This window comes from Anolis carolinensis, chromosome 5 (genome assembly GCF_035594765.1).
Source record: "Anolis carolinensis isolate JA03-04 chromosome 5, rAnoCar3.1.pri, whole genome shotgun sequence".
NCBI classification, from domain to species: domain Eukaryota; kingdom Metazoa; phylum Chordata; class Lepidosauria; order Squamata; family Dactyloidae; genus Anolis; species Anolis carolinensis.
Genome location: NC_085845.1, coordinates 163,823,832 through 163,841,455, shown reverse-complemented (window position 1 = coordinate 163,841,455; position 17,624 = coordinate 163,823,832). Strand labels below are relative to the sequence as shown.

Genomic DNA, 17,624 nt, shown 5'->3' with positions numbered 1-17,624 from the left:
GGATTATGACCTGTTAGGCTCATAACCTAGAGTTTTAGAGGTGTTCCTTTGGTTTATTGGGTAATGGAAGATCCTGAGGCACATAAATATCTTGTTTCTATTCAACGCTCTCAGCAGACAAAGATTCAAGTAGACTTCTGTAAAATAACATGTTCGTTTTACTCATAACTTCATGTATTTAAATATACAGGTACATTTCTTGTCAGGTTAAACAATAAAACATTTCAGGTTGTATTTTTAACTTAGTCTTTAATAGTCTCTTCCAACTATATTGCTCTGTACAGCTCTCATTCATAACAGTCTACTACGCAAACCTCAGCTGTCTTCTAACTCCAAACACTGGCTTCTGTACTCAAACAGACTCAAGCCTCAACTGTCATTCAGAGAATCAGAGTAGGAAGAGACCTCACGGGCCATCCAGTCCATCCCCTGCCAAGAAGCAAGAAAATCGTATTCAAACTTCCCCTGGAGGGAGGGCCAAAGTTTGCCCATGACTGGTGTAGATGCACCCCCAGATTCCAGCCATTATACTACATTTGAACATTAGGAAGAACTTCCTCATTGTGAGAGCTGTTCAGGAGTGGAACCCTCTGCCCCGGAGTGTGGTGGAGGCTCCTTCTTTGGAGGCTTTTAAGCAGAGGCTGGATGGCCATCTGTCGGGGGTGCTTTGAATGCGATTTTCCTGCTGCGTGGCAGGGGGTTGGACTAGGTGGTCCATGAGGTCTCTTCCAACTTTAGGATTCTATGACTTGCTCTCTCCATGTCAACTATAAGGCTGCCATTATATCACAAGCGAGATAAAAGTACTGTAACCGCCTTTGAACACAAACGTATAGGACCGAACAGTCATTTAACTGTCTACTGTTAGAGCTGAAGAAGAAATCTGAACACAAAGCCACGCCCACCCTCCCCCGCTATTGGTTCTTCTCTGCGAGCGACGGCACAAACCCCGCCCACTCTGGAGCTTCGCGCGCCGCCTCGCGCCGCGCTGGGCCCTTTCCCTCCTCGCGCCCCCCTGCCCGGCTTCTTCCGCGTTCCCGTCATGCTCCGGGGTTGCCGAAAAGCTTGACCGGTAGTGGGTTCAGGCCTACAGCTTTGAGGAATGGCAAGGTAGGCAGGCGGCTTCACGGGTCCCGAGAAGGCTCAAGCCAAGGGGGCGGGGCGAGTGGGGCCGAGGCGCCATTTTTAAACAGCCGAGTTAAGCGAGAGATGGTTGAGGCGAGTGAAGGAGCCTGAAAAGGGAAGGAAGGGCCGTCTGGAGAGGGCGCTTTTTCGTTCATTCCCTTCCTAAGAGTCCGGCCTCGGTGAGCCTAGCCTTTACTTTGGATTGTCTTACATTAATTCTGTATTGTAGCCTAGGCATGGGCAAACTTGGGCCTTCCCTCGAAGTGTTTTGGCTTTCAACTCCCACCATTTCTAACAGCCTCAGACCTCTTCCTTTCCCCCCTCAGCCGAGGCTGTTAGGAATGGTGGGAGTTGAAGGCCAAAATACCACAAGGGAGGGCCCAAATTTGCCCATGTCTGCTGTAGATGCACATGGTCACCACTACATTACACCATTGTATATCTCATAAAACATGCTCTTTAGAATTTATTGATATTGTACATTTTAATAGCAATATGTAAAGCCAAACATGTTTCTCAAAATAATTTCACAACAACACTATGTAACACAATATTTTGTTTCTGGGTTATAAATGTCAATTCTTAATCGGTTCTGTCATAAAAACATGGGGAAAGTTTATTATATTGGGAAAAAACCTTTGTTTTTGCGGGACGTCCTGCGGCACATTTTGCAATAGTTTTTCAGTGAATGTCTCCTAGGGTCTCAACCAATTCAACATAGGCTAGATCTACATTGTCCCTTATCCCAACATCTGATTCCAGTTTATTTATTTATTGTATTTATATACCACTTTTCTCACCCCTGGGGGGACTCAAAGTGGTTCATAACATAATTCATGGCAAAATTCAGTGACTTACACGTATGAAACATTACTTATCAATTTAACCACATATAACAACAGATTAAAACCACTAAAACTATAAATAACAATCACAAACACAACATCAAACATTTAAGGCTTGCATCTATCCCGGGGCCCTTCCACAGCCCTATATCCCAGAATATCCCACAATATCTGCTTTGAACTGGATTATCTGAGTCTACACTCAGATAATGTTGGATTTTCTGCCTTAATATTCTGGGATATAGGGCTATGTGGAAGGGCCTCCAAAGTTATCTTAACTATTTCCATATTTCAATACTCCTGTCATTCACTCAATGCCTTCTTGAACAATCAGTTCTTAAGTTGTTTCCTAAATGCTAGAAGGGAGGAGGGATCTAATCTCAATGGGGAGGGAATTCCACAGCCAACGGGTCATCACCGAGAAGGTCCTGTCTCTCGTCCCCCACCAATTGCACCTGCAAAGGCAGCAGGACCTCCCTGGCAGATCTTAGTGTTCTAGCTGGTTCATAAAAGGAGATGCGTTCAGACAGGTAAGCTTTGAACTGGATTATATGAGCCTACTCTGCCAGATAAAGTGGGATAAACAGATAATCTGGGATCAGATCCTGGGGAATAGGGCAGTGTGGAAGGGGCCAAAGTTTGTGGCAGCCACAAAAATGAAGTTTCTGGAGTATAGCGACTACTTTCAAAGTAAGTAGCACACAATTAAACAGGAAATAACACTTTCAAACCAGGAACATAATCTTTTAAAAATTTTGTTACACGGTATAATTTTTGCCTGTTCATTGAACTCTTTCCCTCCCTCCCCCCTCCTCCCCCTCTCTCTATATATGTATATATTGTGTATTTGATATGTTGTATTTTCCAGTTAGAGTAGTGCTAATAATACAGCAGACCCTTAGTATCTTTTGGGGTTTGGTGTGGTGCCAGGGCACTCTCCCTCTGTAGATAGAAAAAAAAATCCATAGAGGCTCAAGTTCCATTATATCCAATGGAGTAATAAAATGTTTTTTCTTATATGAAAAAACAAAATCAAAATCTGCTTTTGAACTTTTAAAAAATGTTTTCCAAGCCAGGATAGTTGAATCTGTGGGTACAGAGGTCCAACATGTGACATGTAGCCCAATAAAGATGCTGGGATGGTGGAGTGAATTCATTTGGAGTGTTGACAAATGTCAGGTAACCTTTCTAAGAGACATATTTGTTTTATGACAGTTTTGTGACAAGCAAAGCTGTGCAACATGGTATAGGTAAAATGAGCATTAGGAATAAAATCAGTCTCTTGTAAGTGCTAATTCTATGCAAATTTTAATAACTTGTTAATAACTCCAGGATTTCAAGATGGCATAGATGATTCTCCATCCCATTTTTATCAGCACAACGGCCTTGGGAGGTAAGTTGAACTCAAAAAGTGTGACTGACCCAATGCTACCCATTGCTGAGGATTTAAACCCTGCTTTCCCTAATGTCATTTCACCAACAAGTAAAGACCCTTTTGCTTAGGAAGGCATTTTGTTTTTAATATGTTGTTGCAGAAAGAGCTTTTTGTAGGTGTAGGTGAGTGTTGTGTTTTTATTTTATTACATTTTAAATACTGTATATACTCAAGTATAAGCCTAGTTTTTCAGCCCTTTTTAGGACTAAAAAAGCCCCCCTTGGCTTATACTCAGGTGAGGATCCTGGTTGGCTTATATTTGGTTCAGCTTATACTCGAGAATATATGGTACATTTATTATTTTTTTTCTATTATTATTGGTATTATTACATTTATTATTTTACTCTATTTTTATTATTACATTTATTATTGTACTCTATTATTGTTGCTACTATTACATTTATTTTACTCTATTTTTATTATTATTAATAATACATTTATTATTTCACTCTGATTTTATTATTATTTCATTTATTATTCTACTCTATTATTACATGTATTATTTTCCTGTATTTATTATTATTACATGTATTATTTTACTCTATTATTATTAACAGGATACATAAGCACATTTACATTGAAGAAGATGAGAATAATGATTTAATTAGAGTTAGACAGTCTTATCTTAAATTTGAGCTTGATGTAAATATTCAAAAACATTGAACCTACTGATGCCTCAATTAATGTAGTTTTTTGGTATCTATTTTTATTTCTGAAATTTCCCACCCTCGGCTTATACTTGAGTCAATGATTTCCTAGTTTTTTGTGGTAAAATTAGATGCCTCAGCTTATATTCGGGTCGGCTTATATTCGAGTATATACGGTATATAGAAATCGCTCTGGGTCCCCCTGTGGAAGAAGAGCGGCTTATAAAATAAATAACTAAATAAATACATGTATTTTAAAAATAGAAGCTGATTTAATTTTACATTAATTTTTGTACTAAGCATTTTATTGCATTTTAATTTTAAGTGATTGTCCATCATGCATATAGAGAGAGAAATGGGATATAAATTAAATAAAATCCCATTCACTGCACCAAATTTTAATTTCTGAGCTGTAATCATATGTGCACTCATTTGAGAGTAAGGTCAACAATGTAGAATGTGGTTTCCATCTTAGCAGCTATTTGTAAGATTATGGTGCTACACTTGGCACCATTCACTTTCCCACAATTATCCTGAAGGGTGTTATATTGCAATCACTGTTTCAGTAAAATAGAATGTTCAACTATCAATAGATTTTTCTCAGTTTGAAATGGAACTGATAAGTAGAGTGGAAAATGAAGCTTGACAGCATTACTGTTATACTTCAGCAAAAGAAAGCCACACTTTGGAGGGAAATATCCTTCCAAAAACATTTATTGATACAGATGCTTTAACTGACAGATTCCCGCATCTCCTTAAGGAATGTGTAAATGCTATTTAATATAAAATGGTTTTATAAGTTGTTACTCTGATGTAATAGGTCTGTTGGTAGACTTTCTTGTATAGTAATGGCATACAGGTAGAAATAGCTTCAGTATTATTTTATCACCATATATTTCTTAAGAAAAATGATTTCTTGGGCAGGATCAGTTTAGTCTGTTAGATGGTTGCAAAGCAAATTGCAGGGGATGCTGCCTTAATACCTTTATGGATAAAGATACGTCATCTGGAAATCTGTTACAAAGTGATTGCAGAACTATTTGTGCCATGCTACTGATACTGTTACTATCATTGACATTTTTTAAAGAAACATTATTAGACAATCCCTTAATTTTTCTAATGATCCTTTTATTTTCAAAATCTATACTTCTTTCACTTATCTAGTTATCCATGTACAGTTCATTATATCTGTCAGCTGAAATATTAAGATGAAAATTCTGCTTGAAATTGGCTTCATCAGACTATCATAGTAAATATCTATTTTTTACTCTTTGTAAAACTGAAGTAAAGCCCTCTGTATATGGGGGCCTGTGTGGCGCAGTAACAAAGAAAATTATTTAATTCAATTGCTAGTCCCCACTCGAGTAAATTTATCGAATCAATGAAGTTTACAAAAGTGTTTCCGTGTATTAGTTTCATTCATTGGTGCTGCTTCAGTTGGGACTAGCAACTGGATTTGGGGACTTGCCCTTACTCTAGTTAAGTTGAAAATGAAATCTCTCCTGTCAAGGGTGTTTGCATGTGAAAAGATGCTCCTAGTGCAAAATGACTAGCATTCTAGTAATGATATTCCTAGTAAGCACCCACGATTAATCTGTTTTCATTTAGAGTCACAGGTCTAGAAAAATTACTTTATGTAACATTTAAAGTGTTTTGAATCTTTCCAGAAGATGTCAGTATAATCCAACATTTTGTTTCATTATATGTTATTTTTTTCTGCCAATAACTATACACATGCTACAAAAATGTAAAAATTTAAAAGCAATTTAACATATTGTAAACATTTTTAACCTATCAGTCATTTATGTGAATGAAATTCCTGTTAAAGGAATTTTTCTATGTGTTGGTTCAGTTCATTTTTTTAAATATTCTTACAGTGTTAATTGCAGTCTTGGATTTTTTGCTGCCAGATTTCTGGCAACATGTAGGCCCCTACATTTCCTTGAGTGGGCATATTAAGAGCACCAGATGGCATTGTTATTTGTTTGATGAAATACTTGAATTAAAAAATATTATGGAAGATATGTATGTTCTGCTTTTTAGGATGCAATTTGCTTTAGAACACAGCATTCAATAGAAGCTTATATTGTGAGAACGCCTAATGCCTTACTGGCATTTAAAGTGATTTTTGTTTTGCTCCAGGCAAGTTTAAACATTGCATGATAAAGCACTCTGCTACTTTTATTGACGGGTCAGTATTATGGTAGCTGCTGCACTTATCATTAAATAGGATACATTTTCACCCTGAGGAAAGACAGTTTGATTAGCTTTGGACCCAAAGGGACCTTCCAACAGTATGGCACATAAAGAAAGTTCAGGTAATGAGGAGTTATTTTCATTGCTCTCACCAGTTACAGATTTGGGTTAATGAGGTGGTTTTGAAAATGAAAATCAACCAAAAATATAATTGTACAGTTGTCAAAGAAATTATGAAAAACTTCAACTCAGTTTTAAAGAGGATCCCTTTAAATTATGAATATATTAACCACTAATTGGGTGCTTTTCTGTTCTGCAGGTAATTTGTCCTCTAGGGAATGCCAATGGGAGAGAAAGCAGTCTCTATGACAGTAGCAGGCTTGTGCTGACAGCCACTTTGCTTGATTGTCATCTCATTCGCTTCCAGCCAGAATGGATACCTTGCCAAACGTCCTTTCTCCAGTGGGTGGAAATGCTGATGTTGCTAGCTCACATGCAGAAGTGCAGAAATTGTTAATTGATGAAAGGATACGATGTGAACATCATAAAACTAATTATCAAACTCTAAAAGCAGAACATACAAGGTATAGTAGGGGCCTTTCTTTTCTTTTTCAGTTTAAGTTGAAAACTAGCGAAGATTTTCCTGTGCTGTTGCTAGCTTTCAGTAATGAATACAATCAGTACTGAAAACAAGTTATGAGGTAGTTGTGTGAGTAAACTGCAACAATTCTTAATGTTAGGTGTTCAGGTGACATGAAATCATTGCTTTTGGGCAATGATTTCCTGTCACTTAGTGAAAATAATGAGATTTCCATCTTAAATCCCAACTAGAGTGTTGCTTTTATGACTGTAAACCGCCCTGAGTCCCATCCGGGAGATAGGGCGGTATATAAATAAAGTTTTATTATATTATTATAGAGTGGATTCATTGACTACATTGGGATTTATGTACAGATGGCACTGTTCTGCATCTATGTTCTGCATCTATGAATTCAACCAACCGTAGTTCAAAATTAATTTTTAAAAGTTCCAAGAAGTTTATCTTGATTTTATTGTTTTATACAAGAGATGCCATTTTACTACACCATTTTCTGTAATGAGACTTGTGCATCCTTGGATTTGGGTACTCATGGAAACTAAACCACAGCAAATACAGGGTGCTAGCTGTACTAATTTATCATCCAGCAGTTGATTCACTGGAACTATTGGAGTTATTTCTTTGAATAATCTTTTTATTATGTTTGTAGTTTGAAGATACTTACAATTCAGAAGAGAACATTTAAACTGGCTAATTTTGAAATCACTCTAGCCCAGGGCCGGCCCAACACAGAAGCCACGTGAGGCTGCCGCCTCGGGCGCAGGCCCGGGGGGGCGCCGTCAGGCGCCCTGGCCCCGCCTCCCACGCTGCATGAGAGGCGGGGTCAGGGTGAGCTGCACGGGAGGCTCCCGCACAGCTCAGCCTTGCCGGCCTGGCCTTTTCCAGGGGGCCAGACTGCAGAAAAGGTCCTTGCAGGCCTGCGCGCCTTGGCCCCGCCTCTCACGTTGCGTGAGAGGCGGGGCCAGGATGAGCTGCGAGGGAGGCGTGGCAAGGGTTGGCCCCGCCAGACTGCAGCAAAGGCCCTTGCAGGCCGCAATCGCGGCCTGCAAGGACCTTTGCTGCAGTCTGGCCCCCTGGAAAAGGCCAGAGCGCGCTGGAAGGGAGGCAAGGGCGGAGCCTCACCTCCTGGCCTGCGCGCCTTGGCCCCGCCTCTCACGTTGCGTGAGAGGCGGGGCCAGGATGAGCTGCGAGGGAGGCGCGGCAAGGGTTGGCCCCGCCAGACTGCAGCAAAGGCCCTTGCAGGCCGCAATCGCGGCCTGCAAGGACCTTTGCTGCAGTCTGGCCCCCTGGAAAAGGCCAGAGCGCGCTGGAAGGGAGGCAAGGCCCCATCTGGGCGGAGCCTCGCCTCCCGGCCTGCGCGCCCTGGCCCCGCCTCTCATGCTGCGTGAGAGGCGGGGCCAGGATGAGCTGCGTGGGGGGCGGGGCCAGGGTTGGCCCCGCCTCCCGCGCAGCTCAGCTTGCCAGTCTGGCCTTTTCCAGGGGGCCAGACTGCAGCAAAGGTCCTTGCAGGCCGCGATCGTGGCCTGCAAGGACCTTTGCTGCAGTCTGGCCCCCTGGAAAAGGCCAGACTGGCAAGCTGAGCTGCGCGGGAGGCGGGGCCAACCCTGGCCCCGCCCCCACACCCTGGCCCCGTCTCTCACGCTGCGTGAGAGGCGGGGCCAGGATGAGCTGCGTGGGGGGCGGGGCCAGGGTTGGCCCCGCCTCCCGCGCAGCTCAGCTTGCCAGTCTGGCCTTTTCCAGGGGGCCAGACTGCAGCAAAGGTCCTTGCAGGCCGCGATCGTGGCCTGCAAGGACCTTTGCTGCAGTCTGGCCCCCTGGAAAAGGCCAGACTGGCAAGCTGAGCTGCGCGGGAGGCGGGGCCAACCCTGGCCCCGCCCCCACACCCTGGCCCCGCCTCTCACGCTGCGTGAGAGGCAGGGCCAGGGCGCGGGAGGCGGGGCCCGCTGGCGGGGCGGAGGAGGCGGGGGGGTGAAATTTCCCCTCCCCGCTTTATATAAAAAAATATGTCCGGCCGGCCCTGCTCTAGCCTCATGTCTTCGTTTAATAGTCCAAGTGGTCATACTTTCTCTATTTTGTCTCACTTTCCTCTGTTATCTTCACTATATTGTTTTAAGGATGGTAGGTCCTTAGTCATACAGATCCACCCCCCTCAGATAATATGAAGTATGTGTAAAATGGTGCCATATAAGTAAGTATGTACTCTGTAGATAGAAAACAAAACAACTTTTATCGTCATTTCCCCCTGCAGGTTACTTGATGAATATACAAAATTGCAAAATGAGCTCAAACAGCTGTTGCATGAAAAACAAACTGTCCATGAAAAATTTCAACTTCTGCTTGCTGAACTCAGGGAGGAACTATTGGCCAAAACTAGAGAAATAGAGGAATTAAAAATGCAGGTATGCTTTCAACATGGTTTTATGAACATCAAACATTTGCATTAGTTTGCCATACAATAATTGCATTTTAGCCCACATTTTGTTATTTTCCATTATGCCTGGATATTTTTTTTGTTAACACCCACTTAATAGTTAAAAGAAATGCTTCAGCTCATGCACTGTTAGCTAGTGTGTTATCTCCCTTATTCTTTGGATGTAGAATTTCCATGCTAAATTCAAACTTATTGTAAATGGACTCAGTTAAATGCAACTTTGCATTGTATGTTTCTATTTCAAAAGAAATCTTAGCTGTATTTGGCCTCATGGAGCTAGTTTCACTGTTTCTTGTTAATATGGAATACACGGAACAGTTGCTCCATGAACTGATTTTATGCAGCTTAATTTGTATTTCTCAGTAAAGTGGGAAGAGAATCATAGAATCGTAGAGTTGGAAGAGACCTCATTCAAAGCACCCCCAACAGATGGCCATCCAGCCTCTGCTTAAAAGCCTCCAAAGAAGGAGCCTTTGCCACACTCCGGGGCAGAGAGTTCCACTGCCGAACAGCTCTCACAGTGAGGAAGTTCTTCCTAATGTTCAGGTGGAATCTCCTTTCCTGTCATTTGAAGCCTTTGTTCCACGTCCTAGTCTGCAGGGCAGCAGCATACAAGCTTGCTCCCTCCTCCCTATGACTTCCCCTCACATATTTGTACATGGCTATCATGTCTCCTCACAGCCTTCTCTTCTGCAGGCTAAACATGCCCAGTTGGAAGAGACCTCATGGACTCTTTAGCCTCTCCTCATAGGGCTTGTTCTCCAGACCCTTAATAATTTTAGCCACCCTCCTCTAGACACATTCCAGCTTGTCAACATCTCCCTTATATTGCGATGCCCAGAATTGGACACAGTATTCCAGGTGTAGTCTGACCAAAATAGAATAGAGGGGTAGCATGACTTCCCTGGATCTAGACACAATGCTCCTATTAATGCAGGCCAAAATCCCATTGGCTTTTTTCGCCACCGCATCACATTGTAGGCTCATGTTTAACTTGTTGTCCACAAGAACTCCAAGATCTTTTTCACATGTACTGCTGTTGAGCCAGGCGTCCCCCATTCTGTATCTTTGCAGTTCATTTTTTCTGCTGAAGTGAGAGAGTGATTAAATCAGAAAAGAGTTGTATGCTTCCTGGAAAAGTGTTTTATGTTTTCTAATGTTGTTGGTGATAAACTCGCTTTCTTTGCCCTGGTAAATAATGTGGTTGGCTATGAAAATACAAAGCTTTAAAAGTGTTTTCAGTTCTTGTTGGTCTTACTCTAGTTCAAATTATGCCCTTTTAGGACTTTAAAAAGGAATGAAATCACATTCCTTTGTATACCTTTCCTTCATTTTAACAACATTTATTTCACAATCTTTAATAAGATTTTCATTCTTTTTCCTTTCGAAGCAACTATGTGATTCCCTCTTCCCTGAATTTTATACTCAGAGTCTTCTATAGTTCATAATTATTCAACATATCTGATCAGGGATTTGAATCTGAATATCTCCACTTCTTGTTCAACATGCTAGCTTTCAGCGTTGATTTTTCTTCATAATGAAGTTAAATATTTTGAACAACTACTCTCAAAAATGGTAAAAATTGTCTAGTACAATCTCGTGGGTGTGCAGTCTAACACTTGTTCAGAAGTGAGTATCATTCAGTTTAGCAGGATGTAACTCCCATTAACTCCAGTTAGTGATTAAGTAAAGAGAATCTTGTTATCTAGTCAGTGGTTCAAAGGAGGACTGTGTTTTTTCTGTTTGCTACCAGTTTCAGGACTTCAGGAATGTTGGTAATGTAACCAGATGACTATGGAATTTGTATTTGGTAACAGCAAGATACAAAGAGTAAATTTTCTATTTTCAAACACATATTCCTTGTTGCAACTGCTGTTGAGCTACTTTGTATTTTTTTCTGGTGACATTTAGGTAATAACTCCACAGAAGCTTGAATTGTTGAAAGTACAAATACAGCAAGATTTAGAAACACCTATGAGAGAACGCTTTCGAAAGCTGGATGAAGTAAGTTGAAATATGGTATTTCATAAAATGACAGACTTCCCATGTAAACATTTCTTAAACAGCCCTAAACACAATGAATGCTTTTGATCTTCACATGAATTGCTTTTGGGATTTATTAGCTGCCCTTTTCATTTGTCAATATGCTCATTGAAATGTGGTGCTTAAACAGTATGCAGACTAACTTATCCTTGATCTCACGATCTCTACCCTAAATATGGTATTCCATTTGCACATTGCTGGTGGGGGGGCATTGTATGCATTCTTTGCCCACTTCTGTTGTTCTTCAGTTCATTTACCCATGTTCTTTTTTAATTTAGGAAGTAGAAAAATACAGAGCAGAATATAACAAACTTCGATATGAACATACTTTTCTCAAATCAGAGTTTGAACATCAGCGAGAAGAACATGCTCGTATTTTAGAGGAAAATAAATTAAAATATGAATCTGAGGTAATTCCTAGCATAAGAAAAGTGTCTTAATTTTATTTAAATATGAAGTTTAAAATTTAAATCGGTGAATCCAAGGATATATGAAATACCATAATTCAAGTCCTTTAGAGTCTTGTGAACTCTTTATGGAACTGCATATTCAGCTTACTCTGCGTGTTTCTCAAAGATATGCCATGCTGTTACCAGTGGGTGAACAAATTATGCATAGCGTATCATCACTCAGACTCATGAAATATGTAAATGGTTATTATATTTTGCTTTACTACTATTCATAGTAAAGTAAAAATACTTTGTTGTAAAAACGTATTGATATATTTTCCTAGCTGAAAATCTGTCTTGAATTTTTATTTCAGAACCAAAATACTTAACAATTTTAAGACAGTTCACACATGTTTCAAGGTGTACTAACTTAATTTTTTCTAAAATGTTGCTTTAACAATATGGTCTGATTAAGTTAGGGTGTTTCACACATTAGATATAGAGAGTCTCAGTCCTTTAGTCCTTGGAATGACAGATCCATGTGTGACTTTCATCTTTCTCTGAAAGCCTTGCTTGGACTGGATCTACACTGCTATATAATGTAGCTTCAGAATGCAGATTTAAGTGCATCGAACTGGATTATATGGCAGTGTAGATCTAGCTTTGGTTAAATGGAGGAGTGGTAAGCGCAGATGAGTTCACGTTCCTTGCATTTCCTCAGTTTATGGAAGTTGGGAGGAGGAAAGGAATGAGATTAAATCCTATGGCATTCCTCCATACTTGAGCATTGTGATTATTCTCCAGCTGGAATGGATTCATAATGCTTTGTGTTTAACTACTTACAGATAACAAGACTAGATAAAGACAAAGAAGAATTGCATAATCAGCTACTCAGTGTTGATCCTACAAGAGATAACAAACGTGTGGAAACTCTGTTAAGGGAAAAGACCCATCTACTGCAGAAAGTAAAGGGGTTAGAAGCTGAAGTAGCAGAAATTAGAGCCCAGAGAGAGGATTCTAGTGTCCAAGCAGACAATGTGCAGAGGCTGCAGCTGCGACAGCTGGCTGAGATGCAAGGGACAATAAGATCCCTGGAGGTAAGAATTTATGTCCACAGGACACAAGAAAAGAATACACTCCTGTGCCTGTGGATAAGAAAATCTGTCTATAGATATGAATATACATGGGCTATTGATGAATTGGACCAATACATGACTGACTGTTTAATTACTGTTTTCTCTCCTTTAATTGCAGATAAAATTGGTTCCTAACAATCTTGAAAATATATTGTAAATGTGCATTTGATAATTATTTAGAAGATCCTTTGAGTCATGATATTAACACAAAGTGTAGAATTATGTTGATAAGATTATTCATGAATATCATTTAAATTGGAAGTAGGAGAATTCACTGTTGATTTATGAGTGACAGGATAGTCATCTGTTAGGATGCTTTGATTGGGCTTTCCCTCCACAGCAGGGGGTTGTACTAGATGGCCCATGTGGTCTCTTCTAACAATATGATTTTGTAATTCATGTTTCCAGTACTCTGGTAAGCAAGACTGTTCCTTGAAATGATAAATATTTATCTTGCTTTCTATCCTAAGATATAAAACAGTAAAAATTATACAAGTACGATTGGCAGTACTGTAATAGTGCTGCTTAAGACTATTTGCTGCAAATGATGATTGTGTTTGAGAAAAATACAATAGGGCTTCTCATCTCCCCCCTCACTTTCCCCTTCCCTTTTACTTCTGAATATCTATTAAAGTTAGAGTTGGCAATATGTGGCCTTTTAAATATTGTTGAACTAAAACTGTAATCAGTCCTATCCAGCAGAACTTCAGGCAATGGAGAACAGAAAACTTGATGTCCTATTTAAATTCTGAAAATAGAATCTGAGATAAAGAAGGAAAAGGATGCAAGTAGGCCCTCTGTTGTATAAGACTAACAGTTCCACTCTGTGTATTTGATAGTATATAGTAGGAAGAGGGGAATGGATAAAAAACTAGATAGTGCGGAGATAAAAAAAAATCTCGAATATACCAATTGAAAGAATAAACTATTGATATTAGTCACATTGTGCTAATTAATATTAGGATTATAGTTCAAAAGTCATTCCTCAAGCATTATATCTGTCAAGCAATATAAAAATCTCTTTTTAATTTTTAAGGCAGAGAAACAGTCTGTTAAGCTACTTCTTGAGCGTGTTGAAAAGGAGCTACAGATGAGCAATGAGCAAAATACTCTCCTAACAGGCAAGCTGCATAAAGCGGAACGAGAGATCAATGGCTTGGCTACTAAAGTAAGGATTTTTTATGTTGTCTAGACCATATTTTCCAAGATGTTACAGGATGCATTATTTGCTAATTTTATGTTTGGAAACAATCTGCTCTTTCCTTTGCTCTTTTCATAATTTAGTATTTGAAAAACCCATATCTGTACTTTATTGGATCTTTTTATGAAAACATGCCAATCATTCTCTTTGGAGTTCTTTCCTAAAGCAATAATGACATCCACAAGTCACAGTTAATAGCTATTTTTATTATGAGCAAGACAAATTGCCTTGTGCTGTGTCATTGGCATTATTGGGTTAGTTGCTGGATTGTGTGAAGGAGTTTCTGGGCTGTCCCAATTGTGACAGCAGATGACAGTGATGCTGATTTGGCCTTTCCCTTGGCATATCTGTTTTTTCAACATGGAGAAGAGATGGATACAAAGCAGTGAGGGACATGAACAGTACCTGCAGTTTTCAGGGGCAACCTCAAATGCATTATACTAATTCATTCTGGAGGTTAGCAGAATATGAACCTTTGTGACTGGCCATTTCTGCACTGCCCTATATCCCAGTATCTGATCCCAGATTATCTGATTTAAACTGGATTGTATGAGTATCCCCACTGCCAGATAATCTGGGATAAGGAGATAATCTGGGATCAGATCCTGGGATATAGGGACAATGTGGAAGGGGTCCCTGTCACAAAACGATTGTAACTGGTAAACCAATTTAGCTTTTTATGCAGTAGCTACTGAGTCACTGGATCAAGAGATACTGTCCAAAGTATTAGTCTGCTATTTCAGGAGATCTGTAGCCCTATCTACAGATCTGGGTGTAGACTGTACACCCAGTTTTTGAAGGAGTAAACTATTTATCCATAAGGCCCCTATTTTGGTGAGTAACAGTTTATTGAGAATCAGACAGCCAATTAATGATTTCAAGCACAGCTTCATTGCTTGAGCGGCATCTCCTGGTCTGAGGACAAATAGAAATAAGTATCATCGATATTTATTGATAGCATTTGACTCTATATCTCCTGGTAACTTCACCTAGCAGTTTCATATCAATGGTTAGTAGAGGGAATAAAAATAATACTAACAATGCTTAGTAGAGGGAATAAAACATTCAGCAGTTTGGCATGGCTCTTATAGTTTATTTGGATTAAAATCTATGTGAAAATTTAGCTCTGATTTAAGTCCCATTGATTTCAATTTGAACTAGGGATGCATCTACACTGAAAGTTTAACTATCACGGTATTACGAGGTATTACAAGGTTTTAGCTCTCTTTGGCAAAGTGTGCTGGTTCTGTCACCAAACTACAGTTTCCATAATTTCATAGTATTGAGCCATGATGTCAAACTATTAATTCTACAGTATTGATGCATACTAAGTAAGACTGTCTTAGACTGGATTCAACCCCAACTATATAGAAATACAGTAGAGTCTCGCTTAGCCAACGTAAACGGGCCGGCAGAACGTTGGATAAGCGAATATGTTGGATAATAAGGAGAGATTAAGGAAAAGTCTATTAAACATCAAATTAGGTTATGATTTTACAAATTAAGCACCAAAACATCATGTTATACAACAAATTTGAAAGAAAAAGTAGTTCAATACACAGTAATGCTATGTAGTAATTACTGTATTTACGAATTTAACACCAAAATATCATGATGTATTGAAAACATTGACTACAAAAATGTGTTGGATAATCCAGAACGTTGGATAAGTGAGACTCTACTGTAAATGAATTCGGGAACTGTTGCATACAACACTGGAGAATAATACTGTGTGTGCATGTAAAATGTTTGTATTCCATGATGTGTTTTATATGTAAGCTTGGTAAATTTTGTATTTATGTATTGTGTTTAAATGTAATATTTAGAAGAATAGTGATCAGCAGCATTAATAACCAGGTGAAGAAAAATCCTAGGTGTCATGAAGACAGGAAATGAGTTCGAAATCCATTCTTAGCCCTCAAAATAGCTTCCTGTTTTTATTCTGTTGACTCCATCTTCTGAGGAAGCGATAAGATAAAGCAGAAATTATTGGTTACAGCAGAGAGAGAAAAGAAAGAGAAAATGCCATCAGATTCTGCATAGAATTTTTTTTACTGGTACAGAGCAGCAAATGGAATTCCTTAATATAACTTTAGAATGGAAACTGTATAGTTTTTGACACTGTGTGTGTGTGTGTGTGTGTATGTATAATCCCTGTGGTGAGTAAGTGAGAAATGAACCTAACTTTTTCAGTATGTGGTGAAATTTTACCCATATGTAACTAAATGATGTTAAATAGAACAAGTGGGTAACCACAGAAAGACAGTTAGAGGTTGTTCAAAGGATCTCAATGTTGTCTTTCCTTTCATTCTGTAACAATAACATTGCTGGTCTAATTATTCAAAATACAAGAAGTTAAACATTCAGTGCATACTAATTATAAATGCATATAGCTGTTTTGTAAAGCTATATGAAAAATCATATTAAGTGGTTTAAAAAAATATTGTGGAAGTTCGAGTATGCTGTTATTTATTACAGTCTTATAAATATGTATAACATGTACTGTGCAGAAAAGGGATGAGAGGAATACTAGCTTGAGGAAGATCTCTAGGAACAACTATCTTCTTTGTGTTAAAATGGTAATTATTTGACCACTAAAAATACTTCCCAAATGGTCCTTATCATGCAGAAACTAAAGTTGTTCAAAGCATGTTTTTATGCAAAGGCTATTGATGACATTTATCAGAACATGAAGAAGGTCAGTCTTGCATGATGTGATTTATTAAACTAATTCCAGATATAGGTGTTTCTTTGAAAAGAAATCCCTGAAGTGCTACTGTAGTTACTTAGTTACACTAGAAAGGTTGTGATTACCTTTGACATTGCAAATGGGTACAAGAGCTTTTCTCTAGCTATTTAATTCTCACCAACCCTGTAATTACTGTACTGGAAAAGCCTAATCTACACAATGTTTCAGTTCAAGCAGCAATTACCTTTACTGTTTTGATTTTTCCATTGAAAAGTAGTGTTTTTAATGAAGCAGGCAGTTCACTGCATTTAGTTTTAGGCTGTGTTGGATTTGTGAGGCAGTATTTCTTTTACAAAGTTAGAAGAATGACAAAAGAAGATAGACAGTGGCAGCAACTGCCATAGTACTGATAGTGTAGTTAGGTCTAGCATTTTTCTAGTATGAACACTTGAGTGGCTGATGTGACAGAGTGTGGAAACAGAATGAAAATAAATCACCACAAACTGGGGTACACCTGTTTTGATATTCAAATGTCCTCTTAGAATGCTGTTCAAAGAATTTGACTACTCAAGTGCTAGGCCTGTTATTTTGTATCACTTTTATGATGATTAGTATTATAATGTTTAATTTTAAGGTACTGTATAGCACAATTTTACTTACTGGAATGAAGTGGGCATGGGCTTATCATTGGAAGTAATTAATAGAGAATATTTGCCTTAATTCAAGCAAAATTGTTGAGCTGAAGCTGTCACAATATTTTGGGTGCTAAAGTTAACTTAATACAATCAGAGAACCCCAGCAAATTGATTTTGACAGGAGATTTGCCTGGTTGTACTTGCATATGTATATGCATGTATGTCTGTGCACAAGCAAAGACCCTTATGTGTGA

The 17,624-nt window shown here is 39.1% G+C and overlaps 1 protein-coding gene across 12 annotated transcripts in view; it reads left to right on the top strand.

Moving 5' to 3' along the window:
- The first annotated feature begins 969 nt into the window (after positions 1-969).
- The window catches only part of cep83 (centrosomal protein 83), a 79,617-nt gene continuing 62,962 nt past the window's right edge, over positions 970-17,624 (top strand). For 5 of the 12 annotated variants that reach the window (XR_010006284.1, XM_062980946.1, XM_062980945.1 and 2 more), the window contains exons 1-8: positions 1,127-1,304; positions 3,303-3,363; positions 6,676-6,832; positions 9,095-9,245; positions 11,189-11,281; positions 11,599-11,730; positions 12,555-12,806; positions 13,882-14,013. Coding sequence is in view for 11 of the 12 variants with exons in the window: in XM_062980946.1 (XP_062837016.1) it covers positions 3,321-3,363; positions 6,676-6,832; positions 9,095-9,245; positions 11,189-11,281; positions 11,599-11,730; positions 12,555-12,806; positions 13,882-14,013 (960 nt within the window). In the remaining variant the exon portion in view is untranslated. The other 7 variants (XM_016993746.2, XM_062980941.1, XM_062980944.1 and 4 more) reach the window with 7 other exon arrangements.